Source organism: Orcinus orca, chromosome 8 (assembly GCF_937001465.1).
Source record: "Orcinus orca chromosome 8, mOrcOrc1.1, whole genome shotgun sequence".
Taxonomy (NCBI): Eukaryota; Metazoa; Chordata; class Mammalia; order Artiodactyla; family Delphinidae; genus Orcinus; species Orcinus orca.
The window spans coordinates 43474549-43494556 of NC_064566.1; the positions used below are offsets into that span (position 1 = coordinate 43474549).

At 52.0% G+C, this 20008-nt stretch overlaps 1 protein-coding gene across 22 annotated transcripts in view; it reads right to left on the reverse strand.

Annotated features, from left to right (window-relative positions):
- MICAL2 (microtubule associated monooxygenase, calponin and LIM domain containing 2) overlaps positions 1-20008 on the reverse strand; it is a 222379-nt gene that overhangs the window by 77197 nt on the left and 125174 nt on the right. For 7 of the 22 annotated variants that reach the window (XM_049713783.1, XM_049713782.1, XM_049713784.1 and 4 more), the window contains 7 exons: positions 19844-19945; positions 18498-18623; positions 13577-13639; positions 8570-8677; positions 7369-7555; positions 5935-6023; positions 4385-4487 (listed from right to left, as the gene is read on the reverse strand). In XM_049713783.1, coding sequence (XP_049569740.1) covers positions 4385-4487; positions 5935-6023; positions 7369-7555; positions 8570-8677; positions 13577-13639; positions 18498-18623; positions 19844-19945 — 778 coding nt within the window. Of the gene's footprint in view, positions 1-507; positions 4488-5934; positions 6024-7368; positions 7556-8569; positions 8678-13576; positions 13640-18497; positions 18624-19843; positions 19946-20008 lie in introns of those variants that run through there. The other 15 variants (XM_033404497.2, XM_049713790.1, XM_033404498.2 and 12 more) reach the window with 13 other exon arrangements.

The following is a 20008-nucleotide window of genomic DNA, read 5'->3' on the forward strand; positions in this document are numbered from 1 at the left end:
TTCACTGCCATCCTGAAACCAATGTCCAGTCCTTCCTCCTTACCTTTCACCCATCACTCAGCTAGACCAGCACAAAACTTTCAAGACCAACCTCTATCACATGGGAACCTAAGTCACAGCAAGGTTCCCAAGTAAAGCGCTCCTGCGGGTCCACTGCTTGGATGTGTGTGGGAGATGGCTGCAAGCAGCTGTCAATACAGCCTGTTCCTGACAGCTGAGGTGACTCTGACCTTCAGCCAGTCATGCCAGCACCTACAGCGGGAGAGCACGATGAGTTTTCAAGGAACAGCCCCCAAAGCCTGGCCCCGGAGCATGGGTGATATTTTCCAAATATTACCCCTGGGTAATATTTCCTCTCAGAGTACCCAGCACAGCCCCAGAGAGTCCCATGTCACCACAAGTGAAGCCCCCCCACCCCCCAGTTTAGGGAAGGCTGACCCCTTCAACCAACCCCTGTGTTTGAGGTTTGAGCAGCTTCCGTGGCAAAGAAGAGAGGAAACAATGAGCTTTATAAAGAACCATATTTATTTTCATTTACAGCATCAAATACCATAAATAAAGCTAAACATTGTCCGCCGTGTGCAAAATACAGGGTTCCATGTGGCACTGTAATGACTACCAAAGGTCACAAACATGCGTGGTGATGATGTGGGGAGGCTAGCTAGGGAGGAGGCTGGAGGGAGGAGGGCACTCTTTGGTTGACATTCTAAAAAGGGGGGAGACTCTGCAAGAGAAGATAAGACAAGAAGGGTGACTTGGTCCTGGCTAGGATCTGCACCAACGAGGGAGCCATGCAGCATGCGGGGCTGTGCAGACAGGCGAGGGTCAGCATGGCTCTGGGCCGCATGCAGGACGCACACCACCTGCGGCCCGAGACTGCGAGGCCTGGCCTTCAGCAGCCCCACTGTACTTGGCGTGGTGTTTCTCTTTAAAAGCACTCTGAGTGTCCTGCTGCTCCAGCTAAAGGCTCGTGGGGGCATTGAAATGCGCTGCTCCAGACCTGGGGCCCAACTGAGTCATCTCTCAAAGGCTTCCCTGGTCTGTGACAATGACTGCTCTAGTTGAAGCTTCTGTATCATCCAGGGCTTTACGAGCCCAGAGCGATCAGAAGAGCCACAGCAAAGCCCTTGGAGGTAAAGTATGGGCTGCAGTGGAGAAAGGATTTGCTAGGAAAATTGTGATTGTGTGTTCAAGATACAGAGTCTGGGTCAAGCTTGTGATGAAGCCTGGGAGTATTTTTTTTTTAAAATCCTTCTGAAAAGAGTCACCTATGGTTTTCATCGATAACCTTTATACTAGAACCAACTGAAGAAGATGCTGGTATGCATGTGCTTTTTCAGAGGCTGAGAGGTGAAAGAGTTCTTTTCAAAGGTGAAGCGCCCTCTCTATGGTACTGTCTCACATTCGGGGTTAACCCTCCCAGGAAGGTGAGGGGCTTTGTACGTGCAACCAGAAAAGCATGCACGCAGGCCGCAGGGCGCAGAGGGGAGACGGGGCAGGCACTTGGGGTGGACCAGGCAGCTGGCTCAGAGGGATGGAATCAGAAACGGCTTTCGCTTTTGAGCTGAACACCACCCCATGCTGTTCACCAACCATGCCACTGAATGAGCGCATTAGTATGCAAGACACTCGCAGTTAGCTCAACCAAGGCCACGGCGGGGGCATGGGGTACGGAAAGCGGGTCAGGGGTTAGTACCACTCTCTGAAAATTGGCAAGAAAACCAGTCACCTCAGAGCAGAATTGTGTCAGCCAAGAAGTGGGTGTAGCACCGGAAGGCTGAAATGAACTGACGGCCACAGTGTAAGGTCGGAAAGAGAGAGACAGAAAAGAGAATTTAGTTGCGGGGCACAAGGCAACACGAGAAGGCACGGGAATTGAAAACGAGGCAACCATTAAAAAAAGAGAAACTTCCCCAAACAAGTTACGGTTTGCTTAGGACGGATGAACCTTGCTGGCAGTGAGCAGCCACTTATCTGCAAGAGTGAATCCGTGCAATTGGCTGACACTCCTCTGTCCTCCACAGCCCTCCACATCCTCTCTGCCCCGATTTTACTCTCGAGCCCCACGTTCATTCTTGAATATGTTGTGGAGGCTTAGAGACATCCGCCCCGCCTCCAGGACCCACCTTTGTGTTTTGGTGCTGCCCCACCAGGAAGGTTCAAAGTCTCAGAACATACAAACAACTCAGGCTTCTGACAGGCACGCCCTGTCTCGCCAGAGTAATTCAAACCAGTCTCCTTATGGCCAAAAGTGACATTCTCAGAGATCCTAACTGGCTTCACGGAGCATCCCACAAAGCATCTCACCCTGCCCTGAGCTGACGGGAATAACAATGACAGCTGTGCATGTGTTTATGTCGTGACTTTCAGAATCAAACATAAAATGAATCAAGGGCTCCTCCCACCGTGCGGAACATTAAAATACCAGCAGAAATTTGGAAAAACACAATGCAAGTCATAGGACGAGAACAGTTCCAACAAGGACAGAGGCGCCAGTTCCCACGAACTTGGCCGCAGCCATGTCCCTGATTTGCCCAAGGACTTAGGGAAGTGTTTATAGAAATGCCTCCCCACTTCTTCCCACCCTAGAGAACTTGGCATCTCAAAGGCCTCAAGAGCTCTGGCTCCTAACCTACCGGGCTCCATCCTTATTTAACCTAGAGGATCTTTCTAGTGTAACACGCGGAGAGCCATCTCTGGCCCAGCCACTCTAGATACACTGAACACACTGCAGAAGGCCTTTCTCTATCAGCCATCTCCACTGTTCAGCCAGACTCAGCAGCCGTGCATGTCCAGGCAAGTGGAGTCGGGAGAGCTGAGGCCTCTTCCAGATGCCCAGAGAGAAGAATGCAGGTGGGCCCAAGGCCTGTTTTGCCCTTAATAGGGTGTATTTCTTTTGCATGAGTCAGTAATAGCGTCCACTCCCAGCCTCCCCGACAGTCAAGACACAGGGGAGCTTCCCCCTGGAGGTCAGACGCATTCCTTTGCTAGGACAGCGTGAAAATAAATGGTTTCTGACTGTTTGACCAAATATGCATGGCAGCCGAGCGGCTAAGAAGCCGGGACGTCTGCAAGCCACGCTCACGGGGCAGCCGCACTTCCCAGAAATAATACCCTGAGGTGCTAACAAATGCCCTCGGTCCCAAAGGACGTTATGTGAAAGGGCAATTTCTTCCCTCAGCCTCATGGCTGTGGACCCTGAGTGGCCTCGGCTCGGACTGCAGCCTGGGCTGGGGACCTCCTAAGGAGGGCTTAAAATGCCACCAGCGGACATAACTCCCCTTCAACACTGCAACAGTTTGATGGAGCTCCACGTGGTCAGGGGCCAGTGGGCTTTCGCTGCCGTGCTCATTAGTGGGAAGGGAAACGTATATTTGTAGCAATCTGCTTGAGGCCCTGTGGTTCTACATCATTTGGCTGTGATGGGGCTCTGAGCGAGGAACCTTTACGCTACTCTTTTACATCCAAACAAGTGAGCAAAACAGTCCTCTGCCCTCTGGGAGGACAGACAACAGGCGACTACACACTGCCACGTGCTTCTGTAGGTTTAAGTCTCTTCTGCCCTTTCCATTTTTTTCTCCTAAAGTATTATGCTTTCATGTTGCAAACAACTGTCCGTTGTTGAAAAGTGGTATCCAGGCACATAAATCAAAAGGCACTGGTTCTGGTTTACAGAGAAGCCCAAATCATTCATGTTGCAGGCAGCAGCGATTACAACTGACCACAACGTGGGAAGGGTTTGTAATACCAGTTATAAACGTCAAACCCGTGTCTAGAAAAACTGACACTCATAGAAAAGATGCTTTCTCTTGGCTTATTAAAAGTTAAAAATTGAAATGTAAACCTAGAAATATGGCTCGCTTTGGTATAAAAGTACAAAGGTATAAAAAAATATCCTTCATGTCGTGCTGGCCTGGGCACCGGGAGCAGATGTTCACCACGACCAGGCCAGGTGCAGGTGGCCGACGGGAAACTCTTTGGCTTTGAACTAACTGGTTAAAGGGCGTGGGGCTCCCTGGCCAGCGCCTGGGCTGGCTGCACATGCTGCCATCTACACGGGAAATGTTACGGCACTTTGGGGCTGGGCTTCAGTGCAGCTTGGCCGGGAAGCATCTGAGCAGCCAGTCGCGGATGCCCTCGAGGGACTCCTCGGTCTCCCGGTACATGGAAGCCAGGACCTCGGAGAACACCCAGAGCAGGGGCAGCCCGAGGCTCAGGAGCTCGTACGTGTAGCAGTAGTTGTAAGCATTGTCCCTGATATGCAGACTGGCAGCACGCAGCAGTCCCTGAATCCAGTTAAGCAGCCTCCGGGGAAGGTGAAGCAGGCCCCACGGCAGCCTGAGGGGCCAGCTTAGCACCTTCCTAAGGAAGGAATTGGGGGTACCTGGGGGGCTGCCTTCCGGTGTGCCGATGGCGGCGGCAGCGCAAGAACTTTCCGCAGGAGGGTCTCGCCTAGAGGCTTCTTGCTCTTTCCACATCCCCTCCTCCTGAGAAAGACATCAAGGTGAGGGCATTTAGTCCATGACGCTTAGAGACGACGCCTCCAATGAAGCAGAGGAAGAGAGCCAGTAAATAGAGAACGTGGCAGACCCTGCAATTTGCAACCAGCCCCCCTCCCCCAAATCTCTGCCCCCATGCACTGCTGAAGGGCAGGCTGAACATGGGCATGACTTTCCTGGGGGGTGGCAAACTGATCACAGGGGTCAGTTTTGTTTGGAGCCTTCAAAACATACCCGCCCTTTGACTCAGCAATCTCATTTCTCATGACTGATCCTAAGTAAACTATTTGAAATATGGAGAAAGATGTGGGTACAAAGACATTCACCGTAAAAATATTTATAAGGTAAAAATAGTAAACAACATAAATGTCCAACAATATAGGACGCAAATAAATTATCAACCATCTTTTACAGGCATCAAAAATTAGGCTCCAAAAGCATTTTTAATGTCATGGGAAACTGTTCTTAATATAGTGTTAGTGAGAAAAGACGACTATGAAACTGTAGACATGGGATTCCCACTGGGTTAGAACATGCAGTTGACCCTTGAACAATGCAGGTTTGAACTGCATGGGTCCACCTAAATGCAGAGTTTTTTCAATAGTAAATACTACAGTTCCACCCGATCCACGGTTGGTTGAATCTACGGACGTGGAGGAACCGCCGATACGGTGGGCTGACTATCAGTTATATGCGGATTTTCGACCCTGTGGAGAGTCAGAGCTCCTGACCTCCACACTGTTCAAGGATCAACTGTACTCATATAGAAAAAAGTCTGCAAGGAAATGTTCCAAAATGTTAATTATGATTTTCTCAGGATAGAGTGGGGATGGGTGATTTCACTTTCCTTCTTTATACACTTTTGTTTATTATATTTACCCGTTTTTCTATGTTGAGCCTATATTACTTGTATAATTAGAAAAAAGCTGAAGTTGTGGGTCTTGCTGGAGGTGGGTGATTAATCAAGCCATAGAGAAGGTACGAGGGGGCCCTATCATAAGCCATCCACAAATTCAGTGGGCCAGTCACTTTGCTGACATCCAAGAGCCTGGGGAAAGGACTTGGAAACCACAGAGGGTTGGCTCTATACCAGGCATCCCTGCTAACAGTGCCCCTGTGGTCATGGGGGCCCCAGGCACCGGGGGCTACATGGCTTTGCATGGCTAAGCATATAGCCCCATCCGTGGCACATGGGAAAGCTCTTCTGGGCTTCTCGTGAGAAGCAGCAGTCATTCCCCCGGGACAGGTCATAGCCCAGAGGCAAGCTGAACAGACTAAGGCAGAGGGACCCTCCATGCCAGGGAGCAGAGCCCTCTTCACCTGAGTTTCAATCCCCCAAAGCCAGAAACATTGGCTGAACTTGCAGGAACCCTTGAACACCTTCTCCTATCAGGGGCCTTCCCTGTTTCACCACCACTTTCAAGACAAAACGTACTTCTCTTTGTTGCTTCAACTCTGCCCGTCTCTTCCGTTGCTGACTGTTGGTTTTACAGTGAATGAAATGAGGCTTGCAGAAAAACTTGCCTGTAAAGAGAGAGACACACACACACACACACACACACACACACACACACACACACACACACAGAGAGAGAGAGAGAGAGAGAGAGAGAGGAGGTTTTTCTCCTGTAAACCAGAACCACACAGCAGGACATGAGCCAAGTGCCTGCCACCATCTAGGTCAGAAAACGCCGCTACTGAAAACAAGGCCAGGAAGGCGCAAACTTGGGAAATGGTTTCCATCACCTGCCTTAAGGAAATGGCTCAGACGGGGGGGCAGGCTGCAGCAACAGGCGGGGCTCCCGGGATGGGGCTGAAACCCTCAGATAATCCCCCAGGCCAAGTCCCTTCCCAAGGCAAGTTGCCAGGCTGCAAAATGGACCGCCCAGAATAGCAGCTCTGTTTCTAGTTCCTCTTGCTTCTGGGACCCCTGGGGGTGGGAAAGGAGCAGAACAGGCTGTGGCAGTGTTGGAGAGGAAAACTCAGTGAGGCACACACTGGGCCACTGGCCACTGCCCGGGACTACCGGGTGCCTTCCAGAAAAGCCTTCTCTGCTCACTGTTACAATAGTGACAATAGTGATGGGAATAATGATAACAGCAGAAAAATCTTGTGTAGGACTCAATATACCAGACACTATCATCCCGGGAATTAACCCAGCAACCCTCATAATGACCTTATGAGCTAAGTAGTATCATCCTCATTTTATAAGTAAGGAAACGGAGGGACCAAGAGGTTACGTAACAGGCCCAAGGTTATATGGCTAGAAGTGGCATAGTCTGGATTTGAACCCAGGCAGTTAGTTTGAGGGTATGGAATCACAAGCGCTGTCATTATATGACCGTGCAAACATCAAGTGCTGGAAATTAGAAAATAATCACTCATTCCAATGAGTGCAATTCTTTCACTGATGACGCCGGCAGGCCACTTATCAGAGGGCATGTTGCGGTTACTGCCATTTTTACAATGCGTACTTTATACATAATAACATGAATATGCCATCATTTACTGAACCCCTATTACATGTCAGGTGTGGTGTCGAGCATGTGACATAGGTTATCAGGTTTGATTTTCTCAGCCACACAGGGGCAATTGAAGGTGGTGAGACTGAGTAAGAAAACATTCATAAGGCACTCGTCGCCTGGTAGGTGCCCCCCACGCTGATGCACCCCTGGTGCTGACAGCTCCCCTTCCCTCAGGACCCCTGCTCACCATAGGCGGCCTCTCTCTTTAGCAGGGGATCCCTGCTCCCTGAAGAGCTTTCCTGATGACACCAAAACTCCCTGGGAAGTGCTGCCTGTCCCAGAGCCTCCAAAGGGACTGAAGCCCAGGCCAGAGATGAGTGCTGCCCTGGCCCCTGGGGGTTTACCTTCGTCACTGTCGAAGGCATAGGCGGCCAGGCGCAAGGTGGTGGCACAGACGCTGCAGCGGAAACACTCCCGGTGAAAGAAGTGGCCCTCCGCGCTCAGCCGCTCCATCACGTACACGCGCTTCTTGCAGAAATAACAGGTGTCGCTGCCACCCAGGTTCAGGGGAAACGCCTTCCGTATGGACTCCTGGGAGACACAGGGCATCGGGAGAGAAGAGCAGTGTGTTAGGGCGTACACCGCACCTTCAGCTGTGAGGCTGGCCTTGTAGAGATGCCGGCCTGCATCGTGGGGCCTCACAGGCTAGGTGCTGCTTTTGTCACTGCAGGCGCTGACTGCGGGCACTTCAGCAGAGAATGAGGGTGGGAAGGTACACAGACCCCAGCCCTGCAAGGGCAGCTGTTAACTGTACTCCCAGGCAGGCTGGCCATTCTGGTTTCAGGGTGAGAGTGACATCTCCTGGTCTGATGGAGCGGGCATCCCTCACAAACATGCTGCCCAGCGATGCTGTCTCCAGGAATCTGACCCAGGGGTTACGTACTGCCTGCATCTAGAGTGAGGTCCCTGAAAGAATGTTTTACACATCCTTGTCTCCCTGCAGTGACCTAGGTCAGGCAGGGAAAGCTCATGGTAATAAAACTGTTCAAGAGAACTGCAGAGAAGGGGCAGTCCTTTTCTGTGTGTTGAAGTTGGCTGCCAGTCAACTTCCTAAATGCAAGAGGGGAGAGGAGAGGGCAAGGGCAAGGGCCAGGGCAGAAGGGGCACACCTGGGTGATTCCAGGGGAGTGTACCAAAAGGAAACCAAAATGAGCAGAGTCACTGGAGAAGGGGAGAATTCAGAGGAAAAGGGTGTTTTCTCCATTACTTAATTCTCAATCCAATCCAGATTGGATGCTAAACATTGGCAGTAAGTGTTGTCCACCTCTGCGGACGGCCCCTCCTGGACTTTGCACTGAGTTCTCTAGAGCCCCAGCCAGCAGGGAAGATGCTCTGCTTTGTGAAATGAGCCACAAGGGGGCTGAGTGAGGTTTGTCTAAAAGGAAGAACAGCCTCCCGCTAACCTCTGCTCTGATCCAGCCCGGTCTCAGCCCCTCTCGTCCCATGAGAAGAGGGGCCAGGCAATCCTCTCTGCGTCCCATGCACCCTCCCTGGGAGGCCAGAGCCAGTGTCTGTGGGTGAAGGCTGTGGGGTGTACATCCTTACCAGGTCTGGAGAGATGGCCTGAGTCTTAGGTCTGTGATCATTCATGTACAGATTGACCAGAACTTCAGCTGCAGCCCCTATTCCGCTGGACACTTTCCCTACTGTCAGCTACCCAAGAGCAGAGATAGAGTAGACAGAGACAAAGGTAGAGGCCAGTTAGCACCGAGAAGGAAGACACGAACAAGGTGGAGGTGGGAGAGGGCTCCACACCCACATGCAAACGGCACCCAACGTCCCAGGAGAGGCCTAACCAGCCCAGAGTAGGCAGTGGGCACTCTGCAGATGGAGAAAAGAGAGATGGAGGCCTGCAGGGTACATGGTCTTCAGGAGTTTGAGTTGCTTGGTTCACAGGTAGGGGGAATAAATACCAGAGGAAGGGATCTGTCCAAGCCCACTTAGAAAGAAATGCAAGAAGAGCCAGGACTCTGCTAAGGTCTCTTGAGCCCAAGCCCGGGAGGCCTTCACAGTAAGAAAACAAGCCAGCTGCATTGCGGCCGCCCTCCCCAAGACCCCTCCTCTCTGGAGGGCCGGGAGCTACTGTTTAGTGAGAACTGCCCCAGACCCCCCACTCCCAGATCTGGAGGGTTAGGACCCTGCTCCACCACTAACCAGTTCTGAGATGGGGCGCCAAGTCCTCAACTTCTGAGCCCAGCATCCTCATTTAGTGAAATGGGGATAAACGGTGCCTGCCTCACGGAGCTGTGGCAGGAACTGAGTGAGAGAGCGTGTGTGTGAGTGCCTGGCACTTGGCAGGGCTGGACCAAGATGAACTTGACTCCACCCTCCCTTCTCCCTCTGAATTCATCCTGCCTTGCAGCTCCCGTGTCCCATAGGGAGCTATGGCTACGTCTAACCTGAGTCCTGTCAGGTCAGCATGCAGACCACCTTGCCGACAAAAACACGACCGAAATGGGAGTGAATGCTGGTCCCTACTGGGCAGGTACAGGGAGAAGGATGGGGAGCTCCAGGCGGCAGTGCCCAGGGCCCCAGAGATGGTGCTGGGCAAGTCAGCTCCACGCTGGCTCTGGGGATCACAGCCTGACAGGTTGTGGGTGTCTGTGCTCCCAAGGACATGATGGTCCATGCCTACCCATGAATGCGTGGAACCCCACCGGCGTGTCATGGAGCTGCGGAAGGGGTGGGAGCTGACAGCCCAAGCAGACATAGCACAATCACACATACACCCCTGGGCAAACCCCGACTTGCTCCCTCTTTCCATACCAGCTCTGAAAGGCCAGCCTGGTAATACTGCAGTCTCCCCTGCAGGGGGACAAAAATGCACAATATGAGATTATATCTATAAACACTGTTCCTGATCCCAAGACCCTGGAGGGAGGGAGGCTCCAGACGCTCCCCCAGCCTCTGAATCCAGCTTCTGGGAGGTGTGGCCATGGAGAGCAACAATTTAGGCGGAAGGCCCTTGGACACAGGTTGATAGCCATCTTGATGGCGAGTAACAGTGACTCGTGCAGGGGCGAAGGAAGGCCCTCCATCGAAACCCAAGACCGCTCCTGGAAGGCCACATCGAATCTGCTGTGCAAGCCTCAAGTACCAAGCAGGAAGTTCAGGGGACAGCAAAGCAAGTGGCAGCTGGCGTCCCCAGCCCCCGACTCCTGGGAGCAGGGCCCACCCTCAGGACCTGAGGCTAGCACATCGGGTGCCCGCAAAGGCACAAGCACCAAGAGAGGATGAAGACAGAAGGGACGCCAAGCAGGCTGGGGAGAAAGGCAGGACCCGGGACACATATACACCACCAAACGTAAGGTAGACAGCTAGTGGGCAGCAGCCGCATAGCACAGGGAGATCAGCTCGGTGCTTTGTGACCACCTAGAGGGGTGGGATAGGGAGGGTGGGAGGGAGGGAGACGCAAGAGGGAAGAGATATGGGAACATGTGTATATGTATAACTGATTCACTTTGTTATAAAGCAGAAACTAACGCACCTTTGTAAAGCAATTATACTCTAATAAAGATGTAAAAAAAAAAAAAAAAGACCCAGGAGACGCCTGCCCCCTTTCTCATTGAGGAAGTCCCAACACCAGCAGCTACTCTGGATCAGTCACGCCAGACCACATGCAGGGCTCTGGGGGACTATGGAAAATGTGGCCGGGGGCCTGCTGGGGTGTCTGATCCCAGGACTCAGACAGACAGGACCTCCTCAGACCTGACAAAGCTCACTCCTTCTCTGTGGCAGCAGCTGCCAGGCCAGTTATCCCCCCCCACCCCCCCGCAACCCAACACTGGCCCCACCTGGGAGAGATGAGGATTTTGCTTCCAAGCATACATTCTGCCATTTTCAGGATTTCACAAATGCCAAGAAACTTGGCTCCTGCTTCTAAGAGAGGTTCAGGTGCGCTGGCTCAGGACAATATGCCATTACTTGCCTAATGTTCCATCCCCTGCTGGGGCCCCCGACACAGGCCCCTCGGATAGGAGCTGTAGAATACCAGGTCCTTCCTGGGTTTACAGCAAAATAAAGAGGGGAGGTCAGATTTACCTCCCTGCCCACACTCCCCTCGTGTGGCTGCCTCCCCGACCCAGTGTGTGAACTGGCTCCGAGGCGCTCTCCCAGGAAGGCACCATGTGATGTCACAGACCCACGCGCAAGTACTGCCTCCCCTGAGCGAGCAGAGATTAAGACCGTACTTTCTGGGGCTTTAAATACAGGTCCCCAATGAGACCTCAGTAACCACTTAGCTAATAAGCACTTTGTGCCGCTGAGCTTCTGTGCAACCCTGACTTTGGGAGCAGTTACAGAAGAAGCAAGCAGAGGGCCCTGAGGTTGCTGGGGGTGCAGTCTCGGGCCGGCTCGGTTGTTCTATCAGCACAGGTCCCGGCCAGGGGATCCAAGCCTGGTCCTTCCTCTCATTATGGGCCCTTATTTACATAAGGCTCCGTTCTCCCAGGTGCATCCACATTGCCACCTGTGACAGAGGCTTTCTTACAACCGAATGGAAACCATGCCCAGGATCATCACCAAGACCAAGAGGTAGACCAGGACTTGTGAATGGTCACAAGGAGACCAGGTGGTGAAGAGCTTGTCTCAAGGGGTGAGAGGGGGCCTTTGAAGCTCATCCCAAAGACTGGTGTGAAGGCGGACGTTGCCCTGGGGTCTTGGGTTATCTCCTCTTTCCTGACAGCAGGATGTCTCATTGGCTCCAAGACAGTGAGGACACGACCAGATGGATTGCTAACTCAAACTGTCTGTGGCGAATGACCAGGTTTTGCTTTTTCCTTTTAAATCTCGAATCCACTGTGGCCTCATACTTCTGGATTCAATGAAAATGAATTACTAGAAGTACGATCGCCCGCCTGGATGTGCGGCAATGTCAAACTGCTCTACAAGTGTCTAATGCTTACTCCCACTTGCTGTGCTCCTTGGGTCACAAACCAATGCCTGCCCGTGGACCACACCTCGGCATCCTGAGGAAGAAAGGAAACTCCGCTCATGGAGAAACCTCCAGAAAACTCATCCTGGTTTGACCTCAGAGTAAGAGCCAGAGGTTCTCAACAAGGAGATTATTGCACCGAAAGGCAAAAGCACGTATGCTCCTGGGGTGCTGGTCAAGAGGAGAGCTTACACCTTGGCTGGGAATCATTTGTCCAAATGCAAAGTTGGGTAATCTAATGATCTGGACAGAAATATACTGGTCGCAGTCACTAGTGTTTTGAGAATTGGTAGTTTTGGAGGGCCATGGGACTGCTTTTGCAACCCTTTATGTATCTTCAATATTTATGTAATTTTTGAAGAACTGGGGTGTTTTTCACTACCTCTTTCCCCTTTGAATTCTAGTTATTTTCAGCTAGTTAATTAGAACAAGCTGGAACGGTTGGAGACTTCAGGTGGACCATCATCTAACATTACATTAGATTAACCTCACAGACTTCATTTCCCTTCTGTGAGCCTCAGCTTCCTCATCTGTAAAATGGGGAGACCACTGCCATCCTCACAGGGCTGTGAAAGAGTCATCAAAGAATCTGGGCTGCACCTCCCGTGGTGCTGGGCTCCCAAGAACCGCCTGGCAGATGGTTAATGAGTCCAAAGCACTGCAATTGGTGCAGCTTCAAATTTCCATTTTCTGGAACTTCTTTCTTTTCTCCTCTTCTCGGTGGCCTTCACTCGGGGGGACTTGCAGTTGCTTGGGGTCCCTCCTCTGTGTTAGTAAGGATAACGTGGCCCACACAGATGAAGGCACTGGCTTCTCTCCCCCGAGTCAACTGAGATTCACACATGGTGACATGAGCTGTCGTCACGAGCACCATCGCCAAGCATGGTCCCCAACTGGATGCTGGAGCCTTTCTCACCCTGCTCCATGCTGGGAGATGGGTCATCTCCCCTCCGGTTTGCACAGTCATGTCATGACTGTGTCTTTCTCATGGCTAAGCTCCCAGCGCAGGGCAGATGCTCCCCTGAATGAAGGAGGAAGCAGGTTCTTGGGCCTGCTTGTGTCCAAACAATGGTGACATCCCCCCTTGGGCCTGGAACTCAGCCAGGAACACCAGGTGTCTGGCCTGTGCTTCCTCACAGAACTGGGCCTCCTGTGGCCACCTGGCCTGCTGTGGGGATAAGGAAGCCCACACAGGTCAGGCAGGGCTGGGAGCAGAGCTTCCAGGGCCTTGGGGCTGAGGGCTCGAGGGAAGGGGAAGTTTCGACGTAGGGCTAGAGGAAGTCGTCTCCTGGGCCCACTTGAGCAAATATATTCCTCACTGAGGAGTCCCTGGATGAGAAACATCAGAGGACAGGCTGGTGGGCCTGAGTCCTCAGCCATATAAGCTCAGGGCAAGGATTGAAACTGCCTTATTTGAGGGGCTCTGGAAATGATACCCTCAGGGCTGAGATGCAGGCAAGTCTTTGGGGCTATGACCTCCCAGTGGACGGCCATGTCTGCACCTACGTCCCCTGGTGCCAGGCGCTGAGCTGTGTTGAACCCTCACAGCCTTGCGAGGTGGGTCTGATAATCTCCCTTTGAGGCCGGGGCAGCTGAGGTTCAGGGAGGCTCTAACTCACCTGAGGCCACAGCGCTCCTAAGTGGCTGGGATGGAAATGGAAGCCTGAAGGTGACTTCTTTGCCTTTAGAAAGAGAGGAATCAACATGCCTTTTAGGTAAGTGAGCTTTCTTCTGGAATTCTCCTCCACTGGGAGAAAGCACATTTGCTGGATACTTGGGGCATTCGATATATGCTAGGTGTTTGCATTACTCCAGTCATCCTCAGGAGTAGCTGCTGTCACCACCATTTTTTTTTTTTTTTTTTTTTTTTGTGGTACGCGGGCCTCTCACTGCTGTGGCCTCTCCCGTTGCGGAGCACAGGCTCCGGACGCGCAGGCCCAGTGGCCATGGCTCACGGGCCCAGCCGCTCCGCGGCATGTGGGATCTTCCCGGACTGGAGCACGAACCCGTGTCCCCTGCATCGGCAGGCAGACTCTCAACCACTGCGCCACCAGGGAAGCCCTGCCACCTCCATTTTATAGGTTAGGATAATGAGGTGCTGAGAGGTCCACTAGCTCATCCAAGGACACACAGCGAGTAATCAAGTAATCGGTGCTCTGAACCCAAGCGTGACTCCAAGCCTATACCCTTCTCACTACTGCACCCTGCTTCCCTGACACACCAGCATTCTGCCAGTTAAAATCCCCCAGGCTGGGATGCACACAGGTTACCTCCAAAGCACTGCCTAGCTCTATCCCCAGAACAGAGAGAACAATGAGTTTGGAGCAGCCTTGAGATCTACCCTTGTATCAGATGAAACACTGGCAGATTGCCCAGCCAAGACTCACCCAGCTTCTCTCTAATATGCAAATCTCTAGAGTAAACCCTGCAAATCCAGTTTTAAAACAAACACCTCCAGGGGTAGAGAGAGCTCCTTTTGCAATGCACATTGCTCTTCTGACCCAGGAGGACTTAACCACAGCACCCAGCCCCGTGAGGCCCTCCCTCTGGCTCAGCTGTGCAAACACTCGGCTGCCATCTTGATCTTGCAAGAGCTCACCAGCCTTGGTAAATGGCTAGCAGCCATGCTAAAGGCTGAATTGGCAGTGGTCTCCTGCCTTGAAGAAAGAAGTTAGCTAAGGGTTGATGGGAGCTGATAGAGCTACCGGAGGGCTGGTTTGATGGGATGATCAGACTGGGCATGATCCCATAGCCCACAGTCTTAAAAGATAAGACTCCTGTAAGAATTTGGGCCCTAAACGAGAGGGCCTCAAGGTTCCCTGTGACTATTCAGGCCAAAACCCCAGCTGCATCACTGAAATGTAAGGCAACATGCCAATCTGAGAGGGCAGGCAAGTGTAGTCTGAATGAAGGTAGAGCCCTGGCTACATCTCCTGGAACTGGTAACCCAAGTTTGCATCCCTGTCAGTAGCACGTGATCCTCATGACAAGTTTGACTATGTCTGTTCCTCTGAGGAGGTGATTAACCCTGGATCCTCAGAATTAAGGTGTAGGGCTCCAGGGCAGGAAGAGAAACAGGCTGCCTGCCAGGAGGTTGCTAAGAACTCAGCATCAGTTTCCAAGCGCATCCTCCTTCCTCTGGCTCCCCTGAATGAGGCAAACTTGAGTCACTGGGCAATCAGAGCAGCCCATAATCTTCTGGGAAGAAGCATTAAGGCCCCAGGCTCTCTCCAGGGGAGAGGCTCTCAGAGCTCCACCAGGACTGAATGAAAATTGTTTGTCACCAGGCTGTCACCTACTTTAAGGGGCAGCTAATTCTCTCCTCAGAGGAGGCCATCACTCTCTCAGATTCTGCATGTGCAAAGCCCAGTGTGGAATCAATGCTGGGGTGGGGTCCGGGAGAGGTAGGAAAGTTGCAGGTGGGGCAGGGGAGCAGTGCAGCTGGCAATATCCTTTCCAAAACTGCTTGAAGCTGGAAATTCACCACTCTGTGCTTAACTGCCTACAGTGGCTTCATGGTGAGATCTGGAGGGGTCTGGGGGTGTCAGGTCCAAGCTGGGTCCTTTTTACAAATGGAGAAACAAAGGCACAGACAGAGTAAGTGTCCTAGGGTGGCCTTTTCTGAGAGCTCCCCAATCATTCCCAGCCACACAGTGAAAAGCTCATCAGCCTGTAATTAGTAAGTCAGAAGCTATTAACATAGCCCAATTACACCATTATCTGATGGCCTAGGCTGGCTTGGGAGATGGGATTTAAAAAAAAAAACAAAAAACAGGGAGCAATTGTTCTACCCCAACCTGGGAGAAACAAAGAACAAACCTGTAGCGGTGGGGACCAGAGGACCTGGGATTGGCCATCCCGAAGCCCACCCACCCCATTTGCAGCCCCCCTTGAGCCTGGGCTTGGGGCTCTACACACACATAACCTCTGGGCTGGTCCCCCGACGAGGCCTCCATTCATACTTGGCTGCTGTGGCACAGAGGAGAGAACATGGGCTGGAGTCAGGAGCCCTGGGAACTAGTCTCCTCCCTGGACCTTTGTCTTCCTCTCTGAGGCTCTGCTTCTGCTCAATTCTCTTTCCCAGGAAGAGCCCTCCTGCTACCCCATTGGAAACTGCTACCCTTCCCCAGCATGCCAGGTCCCTGCTACCTGCTCTAATTTTTCCAGGGGAAAAACTGCCTTCTGATATGTCATGTAATTTACCTATATATTATATTATTGCTGATTATTTACCTCCCTCTATTAGAATGCAAGCCTCATCAGGGCAGGAAGGTAACTACTGATCATTGATGTGTATCCCAAGAGTGAAGGGCCTGACACCAGCTGTCATTCAATAAATATTCATTGGATGAATGAATGCTCACTCAATGGCTTAATGAGTGACATTGGTTTAAAGCTGCTTGAAGAGCCCAGTGGAGAAGCAGCCAAGGGCTGCAGTGGAGTGTGATGATGATGTGACAGGATAGGCTCACGATGAGAAGTGTCTCTGCCAGGCCCCGGCAGCCCCACGTGTACCTGGGCAGGCTGCCTCTTGCCATCACCTAGAGAACTAATACCTATTGGAAACTAAGTCAGGGGACTTGGGATGTGTGGTGGCTTCTCTTGTCCCACCTCTGCTCTCAACTCTAGAGGGCAGTGACCAAGTCAGGACTTCCTAAGGACAAAAGAAAAGCAGAGGTGAGAGAGGGCATGCCCGGGGCTAGCCGGAAAGGGGCTGGGCCAGAGGGAAGCAAGGTGTGGGCCTGGCTGCCCAGCCAGGAGCACCAGCCACTGCCTGCCTATGCCCAGGTGCCCTTGCCCCTCCCATCAGCCTGTCAAGGGTGCCAGTGACCTTTTTCCACAGCAGGAAGTACCCCCCAGGGAAGGCTCTTCTCCCAAGCTGGACACAAAGGCTACTCTGAAGCTTTGGTGATGGTGATGACAAATATGCCAGTCTTCACCCACAGAGCTCACTATCACGTGAGCCAAGAATCACTCTCTTGTTGATGAGAAAATGGAGGCCCAGACAAGTCTCCCAAGGTCAATGTTTAAGGTCAAACGGCTAAGCAAAGCTGACCTGGAACAAGATGCCAGGCATGTCAGCCATGGCTGTGTTCAGTAGAGTTGAAGACGGGAGGTGTTTGTGCTTCCCCGCATCACCTCCTGCTGCCCTTCCAGGGATGCTTCTCATCCACACTGGGGACCCTGGAGCGGGCGGGGCTCCTAATATTCCTTGCTCCTTTCTTGGAGACCCTGCCTGCACTCCTCTCCCCACAGCAGTGGAGGTCAGTGGGGGTGGGACTCCCAGGAGGCAGCGCCTAACTTCTCCCTAATGCACCAGCAGGTGGCTGGTTTGTGCTTTGGTCTAACGGGGTGGAAACGAACAAGCAGTGACTCTGACAGAGGCACACTCAGCACCGCACGTGGAGACGGGCCCAGGTGGGAACAGACGGAACGGAGGTGTTCAGGGGAACACAGTCTTCCAGAAAGAGGCTCCAACCTACTCCCATGGTTGCAACAGCTAACCAAGCAGGCTTCACGTCCATTTTTAGGCTCATCCATTCCAGGGGCTAAGCTTCTCCGGAGACTGCCCGCCTCCTACACCAGCCTGGTAATGTTCTTGGCATATGAGGTAACAGCATGACAAGTAAAAAACATGAAAAGTGCTCCAGAACCCAAACTTAATCATTGCTCACGGATGCATTTCATTATCTACTCAACCAACGTTAGCTCCCCACCAACTCTCCACCCTCTACACTGCTACCTGCGCTATCCTCCTAGAACGCAGAGCAGATCCTTCCGTGCCTCTTTACAAGAGGGCAGAGTGAATTCCTTTAATGCAAAAAGAGCGGGCTGGCTCTCACCTTCATTCTCTGCACTCCCATAAATACCTTTATGTGAAAATCAAGTTGCACCAGAAATGTCTTTTGATTCATGCAAGTCCTACCTGCCTTCCTTACCACGTGCCAGATCCTTTCTAAAATGCCCTTCCCCTACACTTCTTTCTAGCCAAATCCCTCCATATAATCTTTAACACTCGGCTCCCATATTACCTCTGCTGTGAAGCCTTCCCAGGCTTCTCCCTTCTGGGTTCCTAGAATCTTGCCTCTTAAACCTCTCATAGAATTAATGAAGTTCACCACGTGAGACTGCCATTTTGTTAGGCCAGAACCAGCCAAATTTGGCAATATCGTATGGTAAAGTGTGACACATTCCTATGCTGAGGTGCTGTTTGCCATCTACACCGTATAAGAGAACTGTACCTCCCTCCTCTTTGTTTTCTCAGCATCTGGCATGGTGGTTGGCATATGGTGGGTGCCCAGCGAGGGCGTGCTGAACAAGCAAGCACCATTTGATACGGTTTTGTGTGCTGCCTCTTCTGCTTTGTTTCGTGCTCCAGCACAAAACCAAAACCAAACCCAGGACCGTTGTAAAGTATCTTATAAATTTTCCTCCCGGCCAAGCCGAGATTCAGATGGTTGTCTGTGTAGGTGGAGCAGAGCCAGAGAATATCTCAGAACATGCAGGGAGTGGGGGAAGCTAATTGTTCAGGACAACTACCTTTCTGGCTGGAGAAACAGAGTCAACACTCGATGGAGAGGAAGTAGCAGCTGAATCAGGAGATGGAAGGCAGGAGGGAGAAGACGGAGGATGAGTATGAGACAGGCTTTTAGAGAGTAGTTTATTCTGCACAGAACAGAAACAGAGGAAACTATGATTATCCCCAGGGAGACGCACAGTGAAGCTCGCCTCGGTGATGCAGCCCCCAAGCCTACACATCCAAGGAGGGGAAAGGACATCCAGGCCCATGTTTCAGGACAAAAAGGTAGCCTGTGTCTTTGGAGCCCAGCAGGACCATCTGACTGCTGGTTACACTTCACTCTGCTACAACTTTTCTGGCTCCTTCGTCAAATCAAAATAGCTGGAGTAGAACCATCCTGCTCCTGCCTACGTCTGCTGCCGACACCAGCACTAACTCCTGAAGGCCTCACTCTGGAGCCTGGCATGAAGCAGTAGTTGCAAGCTTAGGAAAGGACAAGCCCAGGCTACCCTGGGGTAGATGCTCTAGCAGGGACCTCTGCAGCCACATGGAACCCTAAAAATGCACTGAAGGCAAAGTATCCTTCCCACGTCTATGACTTCTGCCAAGTAGCAGAGGACACGGGTCTGGAGGAGGCTGGGTGAAAGCAGCAGAGGCGCTATGTTCTAGAGACCAGGCTTGCTGTAGGCAAGGGAGCACCTTACACGTGCAAGCGCCGTGGGGCCTCATCCTCAATTCTGTCATCTCCTTGTGAGCACACCCTCTTCTTCTCAGCAAGTTTCTAAATAAGTGCCTGGCCGGGGGTGGGGGCTGTGCTTTCTATCCTGAGGCAAGGCCATTCTTCTGGCTGGTGCTGCCTTTCGCAAAAGCAGAGCACAGGTTACAGCACGTGGTTGACCTCGACATTCACGGTCTCCCTAATGATGGCCATGGGGGCATCTCTCCATCCTGTCCCCAGACTTCATGAGCAACTGGCTTGCTTTCACCTTAAAGGCACTGTGATGTGACTCCCGCAGTTGACCAGCTTTCCCTCTTTGTGTTGACCCCTAGGAAGCTCAGCCTACTCAGAAGCTGTCTAAGATCTGACAGCACACATGTTTCTGTTCAGTAATGTTTTCCTATGACCTGAGCCCGCTTTTCTGCCTTGGTTTTCCCTTTGTCACGATTTGTCTAATTATTTTGAATCTTCTCATTTGGAGCTTTTTTAGACGCCAGTCCAAATCCTTTGGTGACTTAAAAAGTGAACAGCTTTTCAGGCTATAGAGGGAGAAGGAAGGAAGAAATGAATCTCCAGAGACTGATTCAAGTAACCTCCCTGGATGTCCAACACCTGGGTTCCTGGGGGCTCTGAAAGCCCCGCATTTACCTGCGGGAAATCCCCGTGTCCAAACATAGAGGCAAGGTGAGCCGCCTTCTCCTTAATGTTCTTTTTGTGAAATTCTCTGTTGGCCAAATTCTGAGCCCTTTTCTGCAGCCAAGGTGAGAAAGGAGAAAGAAAAAAGAGATAGAGACAGACACTGTGAGGGGAGAG